This window comes from Ziziphus jujuba, chromosome 6, assembly GCF_031755915.1.
Source record: "Ziziphus jujuba cultivar Dongzao chromosome 6, ASM3175591v1".
In the NCBI taxonomy this organism is placed as follows: domain Eukaryota; kingdom Viridiplantae; phylum Streptophyta; class Magnoliopsida; order Rosales; family Rhamnaceae; genus Ziziphus; species Ziziphus jujuba.
In genome coordinates, this window is record NC_083384.1 from 28670179 (window position 1) to 28693091 (window position 22913).

Genomic DNA, 22913 nt, shown 5'->3' on the forward strand with positions numbered 1-22913 from the left:
TATAGACCCTCCTATTATTTCTGCCGAACTTTGTCACACAACTTGCTCTTAAAAAATGAGCTGCTCTGCCCCCAGGAAATGATCATTTTGCCTTCAGAGAACCCCCAAATTATGCTATGCCGATTGGACCCATCAATACTCAAGTGGGGTTTATCTAAAAAAAAAACAAAACATAGGTGATGAAATTGAAGAATTTCTTAGAAAGGCCCTACTAATATATTGCATTATATACATACATCATAATATTGAAAAGACAAGACTTTTGTAATGTTTGGTAGCTGGATCTTTCTAGTACCCATGAAATGGAGCAACACATCATTAATCATGTCATGGAGTAGAGTATATGTATATATATATATGTGTGTATATTTGTATGTATATTTATATGGAGTAGAAAATATATGGTTCAAGAATAAGTAGCGGAAGTAGTAGTAGGATTGTAGAGAATGACTTGCCAAGCAAAGAAGAAGATTTTCTCCTTATCTTGCTGTTCTTGCACTTGCCCTGGATGAGAGGCAACATGTAATTTTCATATTTAATGATTGACCTGCCAAACAGTGGCTAAAAAAAACTTATTGAAAATTCCATGCCAACCATCTTTACACTTATATATTTTTATTCATTCCTTTCTTGATCCTTTGTGATAAAGCAGACTCTTTAGCAAATGAAATTTCATCCTTGAAATATCAAAAACTGCTCCATATGGTAGATAAAGAGGTCCACGTCTCAGGTTGTGAAATAGAAGTATAACAAATTTTGGATAAGTGTTACTTAACTGCAGATTAAGACAAAACGGACATAAAAATTTCTGGTTCTTATACGATTTTGTTTTCTTCAGAGAAAACGAAATGACATAGTGAATATATGGCGTGCATACAGAAAGTCAAGCATGCAAAGGTGAATTACAATATATCATTAAGAACTAAAGTTGATCAATAAATTGGAATTACCAGATTAATATTATTGGTCACAATCTTCTGTAAAAAGGAAAAAAAAAAATATATATATATATATATATATTTAATTTAATTATGTCAATGATCCACAGAATGACTTGAAGGTGTTAGTACAGACATGAAGCATTGAAAGGTTTTTATGGTATATCCATCAGAAAATAGAAAGGAAAACACCTGTGCGCATCAGTGGAGAAGATAACGTTGATGAGAAAATTATTTATTTTACAGTTGCAGAGACATCGTAGTTGCTTGTGTTGCATTAATGAGCTTCAGACCCACTTAGGAAGAAACTCAATGAAATTCTTATTTAGTAATCAGGATGATATATATTTACTATAACTTTTTCCTTTCAACTATACATATGTACATATATAAATTTTTCTTTTATCAAGGAATCATGGACGAATTTTTCTCCAAGAAAACATCAAACAACAAGTTGATTGATGTACAACGTCAAGCAACATGTTGTCTAATGTTTTCGTGGACAAAAATTTATCCATAATTTTTAATAAGAGAATTAATATATATATATATATATGTATATCTGAGTTTATCCTTGAAGTAGATTCTTAATGATTAAAAGGAAGCTGAGGCTGCTATAGAGTCTGAAAATACATGATGGTATTGGTAGACGAAAGCCAAGTTTATTCATAAATATAATCCTTATTTCTTAATATGTCTCATACAGAAAAGAAACTTTACGTACAGAAAATACTTTAAAATAATCATAAAATTAGTTCAGACAAAGTTAATTATTTCTCTCTAACTAATACAAATATATGGTACTCAGTAATCAGTATAAACTTCTCAGTACACCCATCCTGAAAGCATATACATCTGCACATGAAAATAATAGCTAGTGTGCTATACGTATATGCATATATGCTTTTTTTTCAATCTTCCTGGGAAGAATTAGGCCAAAGAAAGGCTCCCATGGCAAACTTCCTCTTCTGGTTGACATCTCCAGAGATAGGCAGGCCATATTCAGTGAAGAGGCAGTCCAATCTCCACTCGGGCATGGTTTCGTAGTCCTTCTTCTTGTACCTTGGATAGTGCAGAGGCATCTGGAATTGGCAGATCTCATTCTTCCTCACTTGTTGATGGTGATGATGCCCATTTGGCCTCAACTCTTGGAGAGTTGAGTAAGCTGTGTTTGGACACCCAGTTCCACTCATATTGATCACCTTGCTTTCTGTTAATTTTCTCAATCTTTTGAGCTACACTACTCATGCAAACCTTCCTTTTTATAGCACCTTAGAGAAAGAGAAAGGAAGAGAGAGAGAGAGAGAATTCGAGTACATGCTGGAAACAAAACAAGATGGGGAACATTTATTTCTTGAAAGCGAAGCCTTTTGGAATGGTCATTTTTAGTCTCTTCTAGCTTATCAAGCGGCATCTCATGGTTGATACTTGGGAAGTTGAAATTAAGTGCATGTAAATTTCGCTCATTCTATACGTCAAAAAATAAAAAATAAAAAAATTTGTCACCATTCTATGATTGAGGTCCAAATACATTATTGAGCTAGCTACCTATCTTTTTATGCAATCATAATCTTAGCTCTTGATGATGTTGCATATCTACTTGTATATGTGTAAAAATTATTTACTGGATATTTTATATTCAATTACATATATTTCCGATAGTACAATTTATGAATTATATGTACAATAGATATGTGTAAAAATTATTTACCAGATGCTTCATATTCAATTACATATATTTCCGATAGTATAATTTATAAATTATATTCCGAATGATATGTATAATAGATATGTGTAAAAAAAAAAATTATTTACCGGATGCTTCGTATTCAATTACATATATTTCCAGTAATATAATTTACGAATTATATGTAATAAGATGTTACGGGACCAACAGATTTATTGCACTAACTAACTCGAAAGCGATGCCAAAAAAAAAAAATCCCGAGAAAGTCAAGAAAAACAACTGCCATGACGGTGCAAGTTAAGTTATAGGCATCCAATGAATGTTTTTTAATTGAAAAAAAAAATTCTTCCAATCTGAATACAAAATTGTTTCCAAGAAAAGGATAGACCAAGCTAAAAAAAAATTTCTTCCAATCTGAATACAAAATTATTTCCAAGAAAAGGATAGACCAAGCTATGAAGCCTGGTAATTCTGGATATGGTTTGTCCGCGAAATCTACCGAGAGGTAGTATTTAATATTCTACAAGTACCAGATCGTTTGGAGACTATGTATATTTCGTTTCCATCGAGAATCTTGTCTGATGGAGCACCATTCAAACTCCAAATATCCAGTTATGCATCCAAAAAGAAGAAATTATTCATGTTTAGAGAAGTACAAGTATCGTTTGAATTCATAAATTAACACTTTTTTTTTTAGCAACTTTATTAGTTTTTTTTTTTTTTTTCCTTAATACTAACATCAAGCATTTTCCAATTAACCCTCAGTTTTTATGCACTTAGAGATGCAAACAGAAAAAGAACTTATAAAAAATAAAACACTTGTCCCAGCATATAAAAATATCAATCATCAGTACAATCTGAGAAAAATTATAAGTATCTACTTCTATTTTCAGTAGTACATGGATGAGGGTCACAGTGGCAGAGTTTAGCTTTGCCAAGACTAGATTCACCATTAAATTTTGTCTTCCTTTTTTTTTTGGTTTTAAATCAACTAAATAAAATTTTGTTTTAAAACATCAGCATATAACAAAGAATTTAAAGACACTAAATCATTGATTAACCTATTTCATGTGATTGAAATTGATCGAAGCAGTGTTATTATCAGCCGGAGTGAATTGTTCTCTTTAGTCAGCGATTTCTGATAGCAAAGAGGAATCAAGATGCATAAGGAAGGTTCTGTGACTCCACTTATAGGATGCCTCTCCATTATACTAACGTTGTGGTCAATTGCATGTAGATCTAGCTTTCATTACAAATCTCACAAAAGAATCAATTTCCCTTGAGCAGATCAAGAATCTGTTCTTCCTTCAACAGTAACTTCTTTCAGATTGCCAGGAGCTGCCTTAACAGTTGAAGGAATATCCACGAGCATGTTTGGAGGGGCAAAATACATGTGCACTGACATCATACAGGTTAAAATACCCAAGAAGAGCTGCGACAATATAAAATAAGGAATTTAAAAAATCATGAGTAACTTAATATAATAATACATACTAGGCTCTCCTGAGATGGAAAGAAGACCATAGCCACTACATTCATCATAAGCACGTGTAGCCTTTACCTGCAATGTGGGCTTGAAGTTGAAAAGGTAGGCTGATAAAACCATTGTTAAAAGCATTGCCATAGATGTTGAGTACACCTGAAGGAAGCAAATAAGTAATAATTATCAATAGGACTGAGAGGGAAGTGTTGCCAGTATCTGGTTGTAAGGCTGCATGGCCGAAAAATATTTTACCTTAATGATATTGTCAGCATATTTCATCAACCATGAAACCAGCAAGCCAGTGGAGCCAAGATTTAAGACCACCAGCCAAGTTGTTAAGGAATATCCATTGAAAAGGCGTTGCCACCACGGTCCATTCTCGAATCCACCCCTGAAATCATCCATGACAAGCCGTGCCATATTGAAAATCACACCAAATCTGCAATATTTGACTATATCTGAATCAGCAACTATACAGTGGATATACTTTATTTGAAAGGATAGTTGACAACTGCTAGAACATTAGACATAGAAGTTAACAAAAGAAAGGAAATTACATCACAGTGCAGATCCTTTAGAAGTAATTTTCAAAACAGTCCAAAGATTAAAACAAGCATGTCACCTTATCAATGTTATTCTTAGAAAGCAAAGTCATGGCATGTAGAAAAGATACCTACGTATACAATTGTAAATTCTGCCAGTACAAGCTATCATTGTTCTTCTTCATCAGAAACTCTGTGTAAACACCAGCTAAAGCTGAAAGACAAGCTGAAAGGATTCCCAACATATATCCTTGTATTGGTGCCGAGAACAAAGATTCACATGAAGCTTCTCCACAACCTTTAACCTGCAAGATAAATGAATCAAAAATTCAAGTGTCAATTCTACATGTAATTAATGCAGACGCAAGTTGTTTACTTTGGCTTGATGATTGAAGCCTTTTCATCATCACCCAAGAAATAAGTGATTAAAGGTCTTGCACTGGCCTGTTTATGAGGTTGTACTAGTTAGCAGATGTAAAATGGATACAGAAATGCACATATCGAAATGCCTGAACCCAATGGAACATAGACCACATTTTGTAATCACCTGGCTTGTGGTTGTTCCAATAGCTAAGAGACCAACAGCAATCCATTGCAGATTAGACAGCTTCCTCTTCAGGAACAGTCTACAGAATGAAATAAAACAGATCAATCTATCAATTACTAAAAATAATGCAAGTTGCGCAGATTCCTAATCAGAAAACACTAACAAAAACAAAACCATTCAGATTTCATGTTGCCTGAAAACAGAAGTAGGCACCTGAACAATATGCCAGTGGTAATAATCTTCAGATTTCCCATTATCTGGTACGTGGATGTATCCACATAAACCAGAGTAGCAAATTGAACGTTGTTATGAATTAGATATATAATTGAAGGAATAGGAAATAGACGCATGCTTTTCCAATCCGTGGTCATCCGTGTAGAAGGTGATTGTTTACACTCACGCCAAAGAAGTAAACTAGAAACTGCTAGCTGTAGGTTTTGAAGAACAAGAATTGAAGATATGAGTAACTTCAAAGCATAATATATTTGAAAAAGATAGCCAACATATTGTGGAAAACCAAATTTTATTCAACCATAATTCAAGAGGAAACATGAAATTTGGTTACTTGATAAATGATCAACTTAATGAAGATAACAAGCGAAGTACCTTGAACGCTTCAGCAAGAAATGGAACAGTTGCATAGTCATACTTATACTTGCCATTACTTTGGGATAGAGTTGTCAAGATTCCCTGAAGTAATTCATATCAGGAAGAAAAGGCATTAGTTATTTTTCCAGATCCGATACAGATTTCCCAAGGATCAAATTTACAAGCTAATAATGTCAATCTCTTCCAAGCAACAAGTAATAAAATAAAATAAAATACAAAACATTATCATGAACTCTCCAGCCATACATTTCAAAGCTTCATCAATAACAGCTAATATTACTTATCTATAGGAAATACACCACAATTTCAATTTATGGGAGATAAATGTAAGGTTGATGGCCCCCAATTTGTTAGATATCATTCTACCAGGTCATACACTCAAAAGTATATGAAAAATCAGCTATTCCATCCGAAACCCTCTTTGAATTTCTTTAGATGCGAATGATACAATGGAAGGCCATTTTGTGCACTTTGCCATGAGTTTAGAAAAGCTGTATAAGCAAAGAGTTTACTGTCACTACTTTCATGTATAACATAGCAAGAAAAACTCTCATTCAACGCCAACTCTTATGATTTTGCTCCAATCCAAAGTTTATTAGATACTTGGAATCCATAACAGAATCAGAATTTCCTTTACACTTTGTTTCTTTCTCTTGAATGGTATTGATCCTTGCCTCGTAGAAAGTTTTATCATTTGCAACAATCAACTTATCAATCTCCCCCGGTCAGAATTTCCTCTATATTTGGATAGTACCAAATGGGGACCTTTATTTAATTTCTTCCAACCCTTCAAAGTCCTCAAATTTACAATATAGTTCCATCACATCCCTAGCTCTTTCAGTCAACATAATCAAGGAGTGCCAAAAACAACAATGACACAAATAAGGGCAATTCAGAAGCTTTTCCTATAATTTTCAAATTCATTGTGCCACTTTCACATTGATATTGAAAGCATGCCTCCAAATGTGCAAATGCGTATTTGCATCAAAATGGGTATTACTATAAATTCAATGTTTTCAATAATTATACAGGGAATGGATGGAAAAGCACCGACTTTATTTGGGCTTCAAGCAAACCAAAATTTAACCAGTCTTATCAGAATATGAACAAAACCCCTAGTTTCAAACTCAGATTCAGACTTGAAAAACAGAAAATGAAAGAAGATCTATCGAATTGTGAAGCAAGAAACACATATTTTCAGTGGGTTTATTAAAAAGACAGATTTGGGTTGTAAGATTTGACTGACCTGTGAGCTAGTGAGGACAGTGAGAAGCGCGGCAACAAAGTACCACTGCATCGTCTTCCACGTTAGCTTTTCTTTTGCCTTTAACAAGTTTGCATCTTGTGAAGAGATTTATGGCGTATACAGAGAATAAACCAAATATTTCTCACTAATGGTGTTTCTGGGAAAAGCCTACTTAAGAAGCACAATCAGCGATAGCCCGAAACCAATATTTCTTTTATTATTATTATTTTTTTCTTTTTCCCTTTTTTTATTTAGAAAATGAGAATGTAGTTTTTTATCTTTTTTTCTTTTCTTTTCTTTTCTTTTTTTTTTTTTTTTTCTAAGCCAAGAAATGAGAATATAGTTAAACAGTTTTTTACACCTTGCAAAATAATATGGATTTAAAAATTAAATAAAATTCCTAATGGATTTAGGGTACAAAAATATAATTCGTTAAAACCCTGTTAAGAAAAGGCATACATACATGTATACTGCTATAGTGCCATCCGAGAAGGTAATTTGTGATAAATATTACATTATTGTATTTTAAATATTTGTACTGTTGAATATCAACATTTTTTATTATAAACACGACGATGTTCATCACCTAAATTATGCTTTTAGAACACATTTTTATTAAAAACCTATAACGTTTTATATTCATGTTTCTTTGCATTTGGATAGACCATCTTTTTTTCTTTAATATTAAAAAAAAAAAAAGTTAGTGATATTCCCAAAAGAAATATATTATTAGTGTAAATTTTAACAAAAATGAAAATAATGATAATAATGGTTATATAATAATTGTATTAGTAAATTATTATTTTATTTTCATTTAAAAAAATTATTATTTCATGGATTGGGTCTTGAAGAACCGATGCATCGACTCGGGTTGAAAAGTTTTTTTCAGCCCAGGCCTTCTTTGAGAAACATAGGCCTTATATCTGAGTTTTATATGGATTGGGCTTCTAATTGGGCTAACATCTCAACCCTCTATGCCCTTCTCAAAATAGATCAGAGACGATAAAGAAAATAATAAAAGTAATATAAATGGTTTCTCCAGTGTTTCTCAAAAGAAAGGAAAAGTAAAAAAATAAAAATAATAAAAATAATAATAAAGAATAAATTTAGATGATCAAATTTTTGTATCAAATTTTAATATCTATGATTTAATATCTTTTTTAAGTGATTTACCTTCTCAAGACGACAATATCTATTTAAATATTATTAAAAAATATTTTATAATTGATTATCAAATTTGATATATATATATAATATTATAAAAAAAATGTAACATAACAGTCATTTTTTGGGGTAGAATATAAAATAGAATAAAGAAAAACTATCAAAAAAAAAAAAAAAAACAAAAGAACTCATTAGCTTACCGTGTCCTCAAGGGTTAAAATCTATCGTTTTTATAGGATGACAATCATAACATTAAGTTCTAAACTAGACCCCTAAAAAGAAAAAGGGGGAGAGAAATAGTACAAAGAAAACACAAAAAACAAAGGTCCAAATGTGGTGGGTTTTTTATTTTTTATTTAATTGTTTATAATTTTTTTATTTTAAAAATTAATTAATTATAGTTATAATATTAGATATCTTAAATAATTATGAAATTAAAGCAATAAAAAAAATCAAAAACTAACACAATTTCAAATTTTATTTATCTTTTTATTTTTTTTAAACTTTATAATTAATTTAAATGCTTAATAAATTTTAACTACCATTAATATAAATTTGATACAAGCAAATTACATACATTTATAAAGAAAAAAAATGTTTCAAAAAATAAAAATTAAAAATCAACCGAATTATGATAAAGATACTTATTTACTTTACAATTTTTTTTAAATATATATATATTAAAAATGGAGAATTCGACCCCAAGGTTTTTTTTTTTTTTTTTCCCCCAGTCCCACCCTACCCAGCAACTCGAACCACTTAGAGCCCAAGTTAATGATTATGGGACCACCTCGTCAATTAGAGCCCAAATTAATGATTATTGGATTGTTCTATATCAACAATTACTTCCAATTGTTGATTGATATTGCTTCTAAATAAATATGGGAAAACTATTTCAAAATAAATAAATAAATATAGGAAAACGAAGCGTAAATTAAATATTTAAGTGCAACGTACTTCTCTCTCTATTTTTTTTTATTTTTATTTTTATTTTTGTTTGAAATAAAACGTAAAACTCATTTATTTTGACTACAATAGCAGAAAAGGATAGAATTTGTTTTTAAAATTTGGGTAATTTAGTAGAAAAGGATATTTGGACTGTTATTCAATGGGCCCCAGAATATAATGGCAAATTATTAATTCAACGATTAAATTAATAAATATCTTTCTCTCTTTATGAAAACATTTGAAGACCCTTGGAGAGATCATCAAACTAATGTTTGTTTGGATTCGGTTGGGGCTTTTTCAACGTGGGGATAAGGTTGTGAATGTCACCAAACACGAAAGTTTGTGCAACTCACAGAACGCATTGACCCAATCCAATGAGAACCATGCAATTATCCTACGTGGCAAACAACCATTGGTCCATACATTGCACGAAAGCCACTCCTACGATTCTTTCGTCGTTTTTTGTTTTTTTGTTTTTGTTTTTTGTTTTTTTTCCTGTTATTAAATAGTGAAGCATTTGAAACGTCGTGGACGTCACGCTCTTCACATTTCGCCGTCTTTTAGCACTTAAAACGTGCCGCCAATGCCATCCCCTGTGATGCTGCCTTATGGAACGCTCTCTTTTTAATAACTATTTTAATATTAAAAAAAATAAAAAAATAAACTGTTTTTTTTAATATAAAAATGTGAAGCTTTAAATCGAGTACATCCTACAAATTCAAATTGGAGGACATTAATTAAAGGTTTATTTATACTTTTATTTTATTACAAGTAAAGCTTTATTGATTGATTTTAGTTATTTAATTTGCAACAATTTATATTTGTGTTTGTTTAGCCATATTTTATTGTTTATTTTTAACTACTATAAAAAAGTTATATATTTTATGTTTCAAACTAAATAACTTAGTATTTGATATTTTCTAAAATAGCTAGTTACAATGAACTTGTAGACTAATATATAGTTAATTTGTGATTTTCCTTCTTCTTCTTTTTTAAATACAAATTTGTGATTTAAATATAAAACCCAAATAGGAAATGATCACAAAACCCCTTGCCTTTACATAAATTAAAAAGAGAAACCCAATGATGTTCAATGATTCTAGATATAAACCCAAATAAGAAATGATCACAAAAAAAAAATAAATAAATAAAATTGCCTTTTACATAAAAACAATCTAGTATGCAATAAATTTATACAACATTGTGTTTTTGTGTCTCGGTTTCCATGATTGGCCATACCCCTATAAATTGCTTTTTCTTTGTTTTTGACACCCACTATAAATTGTTAGACTAGACTAGGCACAACTCATTTGACTTCACCTAAAAAGAAAAGTGGTTAGACTTGAAAAATGACCAAAAAAAGTAGGAAAATAAACTTTAACAACCTTAGACAACAACCCAACGACGGCGTATTTAAGAAGTAAGTTAATAAGTGGGAGAAAAATAACATAAAATAATAATAAATAGTAATAAAAGAAAATAAAAAAAGTAACGGTTTATTGAGAATTAAAGACGAAACTCGCGGGAACAAAATATAAATATAAAGCTTCCAAAGACAGCGGACTTGTTCAATGGCCATGCCTTCCCTTTTCTTCAAACAATACAAAAAAGTAACTGTTCCTTCTTATTGGTCTCTCTCATAATTCTTTCTTTCAGTTTGTGCACCAAAACAGAAAAAAAATATTCGTTACAGAATCTGACCAAAAAAACAAAAAAATCCACATTGGAATTATCGTTTCTCTTTGCTCTTTTTTGGGTTTTTCAGACCGTTTTCCATTTCCTTGGCCAACCCCAGTAACTGATTTAGATAATATTACTTCGTGTTTTTATTTTATTTTTCATTTTCCCAGGTGTTAGATTAACAGACTTTGTGTTACAAACCTGTAAGTTATTGCTTTTATTTTTCTTTCCTATGATTTGTTGCCCCAGTTGGTTATCTGTTTTGGTTTTTGAGTACCCATTTAGCAATTTTCTGTTGTTTTTTTGTTAGATCGTATTGAATTCCTCTGAATTTCCAATCTGGGTTTGGAGGAATTCGATTGGAAAAAAGGTGGTTGCTTTTGGTGCTTTATCGTTAACTGCTAAGAGAGAGAGTACGAGAACCTTAACCGGTATGTATGGTTTATGATCAAACTCAACTTTTATCGTTTCATAATATTCGATTTATTTGCTGTACGAAATCTGTTTGATATGGTTTCGCTTTTTGATGTTTCTGATTTGGTTAAGTGCTAATTTGTTTTTGATTTTTTTGTTTTTATCATTTTTTTTTTCTTATAGTTGACTTTGGAATACCAATCTTGAAGATTTTGATTGCATTTCAAAACTTTTGAGAATTAGAAAGGTAAAGTTTTACTACTCTCTGGACCGGAATGGAACAATTCCGGCATATCGGAGAGGTTTTGGGAAGCCTGAAGGCTCTAATGGTGTTGCAAGATGATATTCAGATTAATCAAAGTCAGTGCCGTTTGCTGCTTGATATATTCAGCATGGCCTTTGACTCAATAGCAGGGGAGATCAAACAGAATCTGAAACTTGAGGAGAAGAATTCCAAATGGAAAGCTCTTGAGCAGCCTTTGAGAGATCTCCACAGGGTGTTTAAAGAAGTTGAGCTATATATCAGACAGTGCATGGATTCCAGAGACTGGTGGGGCAAAGCAATCAGCTTGCACCAGAACAAAGACTCTATCGAGTTTCACATTCACAACCTGCTATCCCACTTCCCGGCTGTCATCGAGGCAATCGAAACCGCCGGGGAGATTTCTGGACTTGATCAGGTTGAGATGGAAAAGAGAAGGGTCATGCTGGTGAAGAAGTATGATAAGATTTGGAATGATCCAGTGCTTTTTGAGTGGAGATTTGGGAAGCAGTATTTGGTCCATAAGGAGGTTTGCAATAGGTTTGAAGGTGCATGGAGAGAAGATAGATGGAGGCTTATTGAGGCATTGAAGGAGAAGAGAAGTTTGGGATCCAATTCTTTGACAAAGAATGAGCTTAGGCTTGTAGATATGCTGCTTATTAAACTAAATGGACCAGACTCTAGTAGGGGAAAACTCTTCCCAAGTTCAATTTTACTTGGTGGAAAGGATTACCAAGTTCGGCGGCGATTAGAAGGTGGAGGCCAGTACAAGGAGATTCAGTGGTTAGGGGAAAGCTTTGTCTTAAGGCACTTCTATGGAGAGGTTGAAACTCTTACCTCTGAGATTTCTACCCTCCTTTCACTTTCCCACCCCAACATACTGCAATATCTTTGTGGGTTTTGTGATGAAGATAAAAAGGAGTGCTTTCTTGTTATGGAGTTGATGAACAAGGATATGTCCACCTACATGAAAGAGAATTGTGGTCCAAGAAGGCGGGTTTTGTTGCCACTTCCGGTTGTGGTTGATCTCATGCTTCAGATTGCAAGAGGTATGGAGTATCTCCATTCTCAAAAGATCTACCATGGAGAGTTGAACCCTTGTAACATCTTACTGAAGATGAGGAACTCTTCAGAAGGTTATTTCCAAGCAAAAATCTCAGGTTTTGGTTTATCATCCATAACCGATAGTTCTAGTTCTCGAAACTCTTCAGCACAAAATTCAGTACACCCTTTCATTTGGCATGCTCCTGAAGTCCTAGCTGAGCAAGAACAGCTAGGAAGTACCTCTAGTTTAAAGTACACAGAGAAAGCAGATGTTTACAGCTTTGGTATGCTATGCTTCGAGCTCTTGACTGGGAAAGTTCCTTTTGAAGACGGACACCTTCAAGGAGACAAGATGAGTAGAAATATAAGAGCAGGGGAGCGGCCTCTCTTCCCATTCCCTTCACCAAAATACCTTGTGAACTTGACCAAACGATGCTGGCAAACCGACCCTTCTCATCGCTTGAGTTTCTCATCAATCTGTAGGATTTTAAGGTACATCAAGAAATTCCTAGCAATGAATCCAGACCAAGGTCTGCCTCAACTGCAATCTCCTCCTTTAGATTACTGTGACATAGAGGCAGGGTTTCTGAAGAAGATTTCTGTAGAAGGAGGGCGTTCTAGTATGAATTCAGTTTCACAAATTCCGTACCAGATGTTTTCTTATAGACTTTTGGAGAAGGAGAAGACTTGCTCTGACATCAAGGACAACAATTGTGAAGCGGCTAGCGATGCAGGGTATATTTGCAAGGATGCAGCTTCACTTTGTAAGGAGGATTCAGCCTCAGTTTGCAAGGATGAGAATGTATCCGTTGTGGAAGATCCTATAGTACCTCCAAGTGACACGAGGTCAGTTTTTTCTGATGTGAGGTCAATTTGTTCAGAGACTCCAGTGAAGTATGTGAAGAAGATTCCTACTAAGAAAAAATCTCCTGAAGTAAATGTTAAGAAAGGCACAGGTCAGTTTCCAACGCCTGTGCAATATTCATTTCTATGTAAAAATATTTTGAAAGTTATATACTGAAATATGTTGATGCTGTTTGCTCAGGAACACCAAGAATAAGGGCTCCAAGACCTTCACCACTGAACCCATGCGGTCGAAGTTCGAAGATAAATCGAGATACACATTCGCCATTGGTGACAACCCCTTTGAGACAAAACAGAAGAACGAGAGGTCATGTCTCGGATTCAGAGTTACACTAGAATAGCTTTATCTTCTTCTCCTTTCATGTTGAAAACAGTTGCAGGCTTTCCACTAGAATTTGTATAGGTTATGGGAGGGTATTCGTTCACTATAATTCTACATATCTTTGATATCTGATTTTGTTTTTGTAAAACTTGAAGCAAAGTTGTAGGTTTGGTTTAAGAGGTTGTAAACAGTGAATTTCCCACCTTAGCTGCATACCATGCAATTCATAGAAGTTTCTTGTATCATATGAAGTTAGGTTCGCGTATAGATAGCAGAATTTTCTTTTTCCTTGTTTAATGCTTGGAATGAATGTGATCTGTTTTCTCTCTTATTACAATTCTTCGTTTTCCCTCCATCTCCTAATTGTTTCTAGTGTAAATTCGCTGATTCTTTTTTTCTTTTTAGTGCAAGTTTTGAGGTTCAAGTAATTGTTATGGTTCTTTATTTCTTCTATTGGATATATAAATCAAGATTTCGTAGCTACTTCTAGACAGCTCATATCCATCGCGTAGAAGGACAAACCATCATAAAGAAATTTCTAAGGATAATATCTCGAAAGAATGAGCAGCAAGGTTTAAACACCAAATCCTCTTTAACACAATTTTAAACTTATTTTGTCATTTTTGTATGCTCAAGTAGAATTTGGAGCATTCCAAAAACTTGGATATCCAACTACAAGAAGACAAGTACAGATAAATCTTGATTTGAATCGCTACCTTTTCTTTGACTCTTGCTCTTTCTTTAGCTGGGAGGCGATCCCAAATAAACAGGTATGGAAGCTATAATTGTATGTAAACACGGTCGAATCTATGGAAGCATTGGTTTATACATTCCTCTTAGCCTTTACGTGAAGTTTGGACTGAATGAACCACCAAAATGGAATTGAGAATATTGCACGGTAGATAATCAAGCAAAAGCCATTCTACCTTAACAAAACAGATTTATCATATTAATCAAACCTCAAAGAATTTACATTGGCTGCGTTGTATTTAGACATCAGAAATTAGTTACAAGGAAATTTCTTGTGAAATTGTTAAAAATGCTTTAACTCCTAAGAATAAGCAGCTTGGTTACAAATGCCAGTCCATTGGAAACTAAAACGGATGGCAAAACTAATCTGTATCAGTTAAACTAGTACTGTAAATCTCTGAGCTTCGATCACTTGATGCATGAAACTGCTGTTCTTGCTTCCCAGAATTCTATTTTCAGCTATAACTTGCTTGAACTGATTTCACAATCTTGATTATGTCCATTTGACAAAACGCCAACAGTCCTCGAGCATACTCTATTAATGGCAACGTGAAACCCTGGTTTTGAATCCAATGGGTATGTGCTCTCGTATCACAATCTTCTGATTAAGAGATTTATCTGGCACTTCTCAGTATCTTGGTGCAGAAGTTATGCCCAATTTGCAGATGACTACAGCCTATCTCACATGGATGGCTCAAATCCAAGATCTTATATATTCACAGACAGTTCATTCATTCCAACTCACTCTCAGTTTCACCATGCGAAACAAATTCAGCTTAAGGATGGGCTGTACGGCACGTTAACAGAGAGCATGAAGAGGACTATGACTCCTAAATTGAAGTTCAATAAGTACCTTTTCCTTAAACCATCTGTAAGACTTTTATACACCCACTTGAATTGGCAGCGACAAGCATGTCTGATTTCCCTCTCCAGCAGACACTAGAAACGAATTGTCCATTATCATCATCAGTCTCCTTTCCAGAAAATGAATCGATAGATCCAAACTTGTGAGAAGTAATTGGCATAGGTAAAGATCTATAATAAGCATAAACCTGGGAAAGAGAGAGAAAAGCTTAACATGTCAGAAAAGGGTTATACTTTGACAAAGAAAATGGTAAACACTATAAATAATGCAGGAAACTTCCTTTAAGCTGATTGTCTATCTACCTATTCGATGTAACAAAGTCGCTTAATATTCAATTAAGAATATTTTGTTCTTGATCTAATCTATAAACAAGTGAATAACAAGAAAAGGAACATGTACCTCATTAGTTTCCGAACCACAGGCTACATAACCATCAGCAACAGATAAACCCACAAAGTTCTGAGGAAGCAAACATCCAAAGAAGAACCAACCACCAAAAAGAATGGTGAGATACTTATGATTGCAAAGTACGTGTCAAATCTAGAAAAATTTTAATTTAAAAAAAAAAAAAAATGATGAAGAAGAAGAAGAAAGGGATGGGGAAAAAAAATGATCATAGGATAAACAACATATATACGTTTCAAGAGGGGAACCTTTTCATTGGTATGTCCACTAAGGGTCAGGCTGCAAGCATTGGTGGAAAGACCACTATGAGTGCTTTTGTTGAGATCCCATAGCTTTAATGTGTTGTCAGTGGATGCAGAAACAAGGGTCTCAGAGTCCAAGAATTTCACATAACTTACAGCTTTATCATGGCCAGCCAATGTACACCATGGTGTTTTAGCATATCGAAGATCATAGCAATAGGTTCTATAATCTGCAGATCCAAAAGCCAGTAAATGAGTGGAGTGAGCAGAGAACTGAACGCAGCATACATTTGCAATGTTCCTGATTGTGCTTAAAGAGTTCTTCTGCACAAAGAAAAAGGAACTACGTCATAAATAAAAAATTTAGAAGTCGATGTAATTCTTCATTATGTGTGCTTCAACACAGAGAGAGAGAGAGAGAGAGAGAGAGAGAGAAGCATGCCTCATTAATGCTCCACAATTTCACTGAACAATCATCACTTCCACTAGCTAATTTTGTGGGACACACTACCGAAAAGTCGACAGACCAAGCTCTCTTTTCATGCTCATTGTATTGAGAAAAAGGTTGACCTGTACTTGCATCCCATAACTGGAATGCCAAGCAAATTATGTCATGAAGAATGAAAGTAAAATCACTACAAGATAAAGACAGAACCAATCATGGTACGGAAGAATATCAAGAAAACATAATATTTATCAAAAGAGAATTCCAAACTTTAAACTAATAAAAAGCCAGAGAGAGAGAGAGAGACAGAGAGGGGGGGGGGGGGGGGGGGGATGAAGAATAAGAAAATGACGCAAAGATCCAACATGCAAAAATCTCTTTTTCCAGTCACCATCATTTAACAGAAATGCAAGAATGAACTTACAAGCACAGCCTGACTAAATGAATTAAAAAAAAGTGAAGGAACCTTTAAAACCACTTTGAACACTAAAATTGGAACAAAGAATTTCAAGGTAAAACAATTCAAATTTCTCCAGCCAATCATGAAAATATGTGCCAAAGCTAAAAGCCTAAAGAAAGATTCCTAAAGTATATATTTGCTCCTTTGTACTAAATGGAAAGTAAAATTTTATTAGGATAGTTGGTCAATCACATAATCAAGAACATAGCAGGCCAGTATTTATCTTCTCTCTTTTAAGACTTCAACATCAGAACATGGATAGTGTTCACTTGAATTAAATTTTTTTTTTTTTTCCCCTCACTGTAGTACCCAGTCAGACTTCCATTATAAATTTAAACCTAAAATACCAAGTTGGCACTACCACTAGCCCTCAAATTAACCAATTATAAAGACCATCAAAATCCTCACCTCCAATCCTGCCAGTAAAAAGTTTAGCAACAGCTACGAGTTTGGTCCATTTTGCCTGAGGAATCTATTCCTCTGAGAGCCAGTTTATCGACTAAAACCATATGTTTTCCTCTACCACAACAAGCCACAAATCATACTCTCTATAATTCCAGCTCTAAGCAATCATAAAAGATAATGCTTTCCAATATTTCCTACATTAAAATTCCAACATGCCACATCCAAGAGTCATGGAGCAAGTTACAAAAGGACTTATAAAGGAAACTAGTCATGAAAAGCAACTAATGACGGGATTCTGTTAGTTTAATTTACATAGCCACACATATAAAATTTAAATAACAACATTAAGGAAAATGATATTTGCACTGTTTGAAAGTTATGGATCATAACATAAATGTATAAAAAGTTTGCTAATCCTTTGTACTAAGAACCAATACCAGTTCATTTAATCTACTGGAAAGTAATACAGGGAATTTGGGGAAAAGGGGTGACCCACAGTCTAATTAGTCATAATTCACAATCGCCTGTATCTATGTCACAATTATCAGAGAGATGAACATATCCAATTATCACAATATAGAGGCTGATTAGGATACCAAGTATTCCATTTCTAAGAACCTTAAAAATAAATAGACTACTAATGCACAAGATATACACACCTTGACTGCACCATCGTAATCAGTTGATGCAAGATAGTTTTTGATATAGTTGTTCCAGCTAACACAGCTGAGCTTTGATTTGTTCGACATCTCAATCACTGGGTAATGAATATCAACAGAATCATTGAAGAGAGCACTAAACTCAAATATCTTTATTTTCTTTGAGACTCCAGCAGCTGCGAAGTAGTCTTCATCCCTATCGAAACTCAAGGAGCATATTACATTCGAAGAACTATTAAATTCCCCATTTCTTAGTACTCCACGTACTTCAAACTTAGTATAACGAGCATACTTGCACAGACCATCAAAGAAGGCTCCCAAGCGATCTGTGGAAGTCTGCTTCTCTTCATCCTTTAGTGTTGAATGCCAATTCTCCCGGTTTCTTAATAATTCTTTATCTAACCGTGTTGTAGCATCAGTATCAGGGAGCTGAATTTTGGATCTCATGGAGAAGTAAGCACTTTCAAGCTGGCAATTATTATTTCTTAACTTCGACTCATTTGTATTAAAAACATATTTTGAGCTTGAAGGCTCTTTATGGAAGAACATATTTTGCTTTTCAACGTGAAGGGAGTCATCATGCAAGCTCGAATGAGCCAATGGTTTTTTTGAACAATGCCTTCCCTCAACTTCTTCAATATCTGCTTCTAAGCATCTCATGTCTTCCACTAACTTTGAGGCATCCTTCTGCTTTTGTTCTTTTAATGTCACAAGGAAATGCAATAACAATTCTGATTCAATGTCATCCTGATCAACAGATGATGACAATTCTTCAGCACAAACCTCCTGCAATCCATTGACTACTTCAGATTGAAGGATTTCCCTGTCATACAGAACCAATTATAAACTCATACAGTATCAAGGTCCAGAATGCCCATATCTGAAATCAATTAGCATTTTTCAGATACCAAGATTAACCATAGAAAGAATTAAGGACTACCTTGTTGTTGGCCGTGATGATGGTTCAGGATGAAGTAGCCAAAGACAAAACCCAGCTTCCTTAGAATTTTCTGATAGAAAATCTGGAGGAAGAATCCTCTGACGCAAATCCAACATAGCTGTTGCATGTGTGCTATCAGATTCAAAACGCGCAAGTAACTGAAAGATGAGGGGGAAAAGAAAAAAACAATTCATACATTAGATTTTTAGTAAATTCCTTGATTAAACCCCAATACTAGCAATTAAATAACATGATTGCTGCAAAAACAAATCTGATTAGTATGAGTGAGAGTGGAGGGCAAATGTGAGCAAGTATGTACATCAGTGTAAGTTCACAAACACAAACACAATTTTCATACCTCAAAAAGAAGAACACCAAGAGAGTAGATATTTGATAAAATTGTGCAGCTCCCCTCACTGAGTTCATCAGGACTAGCATACCACTTTTCTTCCAACTGCTCGCTTAAAGAAGTCATCTGCTCTCTTGTATTAGACCCAAGAAGGCAGCCAAACTTACTCTCAGCCCTCTGTGTTGCACTCAGGTGACCTTCATCAAATTCGTTAATTGAATTTGCATTTTCAAGTTTAAAGCCATAACTTGTTGGAAACTGAGGCCACTGCCTAAAAAGTCTTTTGCTTTGGAGAAACTTTTGCTTCTTTGCACATGAACTAACTGATGGAAAAAAACCCTGTTCCACTGGCCTTTTCCTAATCAGATTATTCTCTAATTGAGAAACATCTTGATCCATTATGCACTGTAGCATCTCCTTTTGGACAGTTGATCCAAGTCTTCCAAGATACTTTACCTGATTTGAAGGCAACAACTTCAAATAAGAAGGACGCAAGTCATACAAGGCAATTCCTTGACAGTAAGAATAATCCACCAGATCTACAATCTGTTTAAAAATGCACAGGCGCTCAAACTTATTCACTTTAGCGTGGCCAATTTTTAGCCATTCCCTCAAAGTGACTCCATCACAATCAGAACCACCAATCCTGATTGCAGCTTTCACTCCATAGGAAGGTGGAGTAACAACTTTGGCATCTAGACTTTGTGATGTAGCAGAAGCTACCACAGTACCAGAACCAATCTTCGTACTCCTCTGGTCTCCGGACTCAAGAAGGTGGCCATCATGTTGTGGCCCTTGTGGGCCTTTACATATGATACCCTTGCCCTTCAGTGTGCTTTTAACAAAAAATTCAGAAAACCCTGACTTGGATAGAATCTTTGTCCTGATACCACCATGGGTGCTACTCAAAACTCCTCTATGTTCAGCTTTGGTCAATTCTTCAGCAGATTCATTTTGACCATCGGGTTTTTGAGCCAAAGCATCGGGAAATGATGAGTAACCCCTATCCTCCATGCCTGTTAACATAGGTTGACCATTGTCCCTGTATGCGGTATCACCATGTGAACTCCCACTTCCTGACCCACTTGCTAACTGGTATAGATGTTGCCACTGACTCTGCCTAGGCTGTATTCTTCCTAGATTTGTTGATGTACCGACTATGGCTAAATTTGAACCATCACAATTTCTTACAGTTAACTCTTCCACAGTTTCACCAGCATCACCCGTTAAGTGGGAGCCACTATATGGGTTTTCTACAGCATTTACAATGCTTTTAAACCTATTTATATTCTTACCATCTAATATTTCTGCAAATTGCTGATGCGGGTTCTGGGAATAGTTGCCCTCACCTGGTATGAGCATTTCATGGGGTTCCAACATGTTGCAGCTTTCAGATTTCAGAAAATACTCACCGTCTTTGGTTTGAATGTGCCCACCCTCAGCTGTGTTAAATGGGGTCACCTCCTCACCCACTTCATCATCCATGCTGTTTAAACCAACTTCATTCACTCAAGTCTAATCACTGACTGCAGCAGTTGCACAGTAGACAGATTAGTACAGTAGAAACCATGTAAAGCACGTAAACGACATAGAATTATGGCAGAAAAGCTTAGGAAATAGCACTGCCAAAATCAGAAAATCAGTAAGTTGAAAGAAATAACATGCAATACAAGATTAAGCGATTTAACAAATGCCTTGTCTTAACATGTCAATCAGAAAAGATACCAACAAGAATGATTTCGTCAACGAAGGGTTCGAAATTATGTGAACCAGAGAGAATCAGATTGTAACTCATAATAATAACACGTATTGACAATAAGAAGCCTGACATCCCTCCTCTGTGACCAATCTTTACCCACACAAAAAAAGAAAAAGAAAAAAAAGAAATGGACAGCGAGACATAGAGCGAGTAAGTTTAAGAAATATTGCAAGAAACTAAAAACAATTCAATAAAAGATTAAACTACAGAGAAATTAATCAAGTATGCAAGTCTCTGTTCTTGATGAAAGTGATCAACGACAGTGATACGGTTGGCAACAAACCTAATTTAAAAAAGGTTAAAAAGAAAAAAAAATAACAGAATTATCATTCTTTTAAGTCTCAGACTACCCCAGTTCACAGACCCAGCAGTCCATCTCAACTAAAGCCGCGATACATTTTACCACACAACTCGATGAATTCATAATTCTAACAATATCAGAATGTATAAACCACCGCCATTACTCACTCCCTCACTTTCTCCGCAACCAAACAGAAAGTGAAAACCGAAAATAAATAAAATTTTAAAAAAATGTTGAATTATAATTGGATTAAACCCATACCTTGATGAATTTCAACCGAAACCAAGCTCTCGACTAGTACACGCTTTAGTGTTCAATTCTACGTAAAAAGAAAAAGAAAAAAAAAAAAAAAAGGGGTAAATTAGTGACGCGAAAAAACCCTAGAAGCCGAGCAAAAACCGAAACCTGAAGAAGAAGAATAAAGTGTGAGAGAGAGAGAGACATATGCTGTTTACCAGAAATGGAAAACAAATATCTTTTTCTCTAAATCCCTCTTCCTTCAAAATTTTCCTGATAACTCTCTCTCTTTTATTTTTGTACTTTTTATTAATAAGAATTTTGTTGAATTTCTTACCTAGACCCAAAAAAACAAAAAAAACAAAAATCAGATTTTATTTTCCCTATTTTTCTATTATTCGAGTTGATTAAATTACCCTTTGTTTTTGGTACGGCCGGAGATTTATAAAACGCGAAAAAATGAGGAGCCAGTAATTTTATCCAGAGGATTTATTATTTATTTATTTATTGTTAATATTTATTCTCTTTGATAAAGTAACGGCTTGTCCTCCCGCCGTTTTAAGTATATGCAGAAACACTGATAAACGCCACGTCATCTCCGTACATGGAAAGGAAAAAGAACATATGTTTTGTGCATATATGATATAACAAAAAAAAAAAAAAAAAGATTTTTGAAAATAATTGTACGTATAATTGTACATATAATATTATGCACCTTCATGACTAGGAACTTATAGTGCAAGACACAATCGAGATGAGAACAATTATTCTAAATGAAAAAAGTAGTATAAGAAAAGAGATTATTAATTATTATCGTTGTTAATCTGGTATTAATGAAAAAGATCTTACTTTAAAAAATGATCAGAACATGAATCAATTAAAACACATGAATATTTTTACAGTATTGCTATATATACTAAAATATTTATTAAATAATATATATTAAAATATTATTAATTGATTTATTTATATAATTTAAATATAAAAAATTAAATATTTAAATGATAGATTAATTAAATATTTATACATCATTTATTGTATTTTTTATTAAATAAATTTGATAAATATTTTATCAATAAGTAATTATACAATGAAAGAATATTTATTCATAATAAATTTGATTCAAAACAAAATATTTTACTTAAAATTAGCTATACTAGAGGATTTAACTCGTTAAATTTAAACAAAATTTTATATTTCTTAAAATTGAAAAAAAAGGTTAAATAACACAGGTTTTTTTTTTCTCTTTTTTTTTAAAAAAAAATACATCCATGGCTTATTTGAACAGAAGAGAGAAAATTGGGTCTTCATTAATGCAATTCCATTAATAAATTTATATGCAATGG

At 33.8% G+C, this 22913-nt stretch overlaps 3 protein-coding genes across 5 annotated transcripts; 1 reads left to right on the plus strand and 2 right to left on the minus strand.

The window, feature by feature from the left end:
* Nucleotides 1–3582: 3582 nt before the first annotated feature.
* LOC125418820 (CMP-sialic acid transporter 1) lies at nucleotides 3583–7255 on the minus strand. Its single transcript, XM_016040903.4, has 8 exons — nucleotides 7053–7255; nucleotides 5804–5887; nucleotides 5411–5625; nucleotides 5198–5276; nucleotides 4786–4955; nucleotides 4361–4547; nucleotides 4187–4264; nucleotides 3583–4057 (listed from the first exon to the last, which is right to left on the minus strand). Exons 1-8 carry the CDS (start codon nucleotides 7101–7103, stop codon nucleotides 3914–3916), a joined length of 1008 nt encoding a protein of 335 aa, XP_015896389.2. The 5' UTR covers nucleotides 7104–7255; the 3' UTR covers nucleotides 3583–3913.
* A 3458-nt stretch (nucleotides 7256–10713) lies between these two features.
* On the plus strand, nucleotides 10714–14081 carry LOC107430096 (uncharacterized). 2 transcript variants are annotated; one of them, XM_048464670.2, is made up of 4 exons: nucleotides 10714–11047; nucleotides 11155–11275; nucleotides 11442–13520; nucleotides 13610–14081. In XM_048464670.2, the coding sequence occupies exons 3-4, from the start codon at nucleotides 11534–11536 to the stop codon at nucleotides 13762–13764; spliced, it is 2142 nt and encodes a 713-aa protein (XP_048320627.2). In that variant the 5' UTR covers nucleotides 10714–11047; nucleotides 11155–11275; nucleotides 11442–11533; the 3' UTR covers nucleotides 13765–14081. The 2 variants fall into 2 exon arrangements, with proteins under 2 accessions (XP_048320627.2, XP_015896374.3); XM_016040888.4 differs by lacking the exons at nucleotides 10714–11047; nucleotides 11155–11275 and having other exon boundaries at nucleotides 11431–13520.
* A 589-nt stretch (nucleotides 14082–14670) lies between these two features.
* LOC107430125 (protein SPA1-RELATED 2) lies at nucleotides 14671–22041 on the minus strand. Of its 2 annotated transcripts, none has more exons than XM_048463938.2 (9): nucleotides 21984–22041; nucleotides 21592–21649; nucleotides 19280–20796; nucleotides 18922–19079; nucleotides 17982–18804; nucleotides 16455–16601; nucleotides 16019–16336; nucleotides 15765–15824; nucleotides 14671–15552 (listed from the first exon to the last, which is right to left on the minus strand). In XM_048463938.2, exons 3-9 carry the CDS (start codon nucleotides 20753–20755, stop codon nucleotides 15361–15363), a joined length of 3174 nt encoding a protein of 1057 aa, XP_048319895.2. In that variant the 5' UTR covers nucleotides 20756–20796; nucleotides 21592–21649; nucleotides 21984–22041; the 3' UTR covers nucleotides 14671–15360. The 2 variants fall into 2 exon arrangements, with proteins under 2 accessions (XP_048319895.2, XP_048319894.2); XM_048463937.2 differs by lacking the exon at nucleotides 21984–22041 and adding an exon at nucleotides 21786–21931.
* Nucleotides 22042–22913: the final 872 nt, after the last annotated feature.

Bases quoted from the DNA above. Each gene is read 5' to 3' on its own strand.
- LOC125418820 (XM_016040903.4), bottom strand. From the start codon at position 7,103: ATGCAGTGGTACTTTGTTGCCGCGCTTCTCACTGTCCTCACTAGCTCA. The intron at 4,265-4,360 runs GTAAAATATTTT...TGCTTCCTTCAG, and splicing joins ATGCTGACAATATCATTAAG to GTGTACTCAACATCTATGGC. The intron at 4,058-4,186 runs GTAAAGGCTACA...ATATTGTCGCAG, and splicing joins ACTTCAAGCCCACATTGCAG to CTCTTCTTGGGTATTTTAAC.
- LOC107430125 (XM_048463938.2), bottom strand. From the start codon at position 20,755: ATGGATGATGAAGTGGGTGAGGAGGTGACCCCATTTAACACAGCTGAG. The intron at 16,602-17,981 runs GTGTGTATATCT...TTGGCATTCCAG, and splicing joins ATTACGATGGTGCAGTCAAG to TTATGGGATGCAAGTACAGG. The intron at 15,553-15,764 runs GTACATGTTCCT...TCTCTTTCCCAG, and splicing joins GTGGTTCGGAAACTAATGAG to GTTTATGCTTATTATAGATC.
- LOC107430096 (XM_048464670.2), top strand. From the start codon at position 11,534: ATGGAACAATTCCGGCATATCGGAGAGGTTTTGGGAAGCCTGAAGGCT. The intron at 13,521-13,609 runs GTCAGTTTCCAA...CTGTTTGCTCAG, and splicing joins AAATGTTAAGAAAGGCACAG to GAACACCAAGAATAAGGGCT.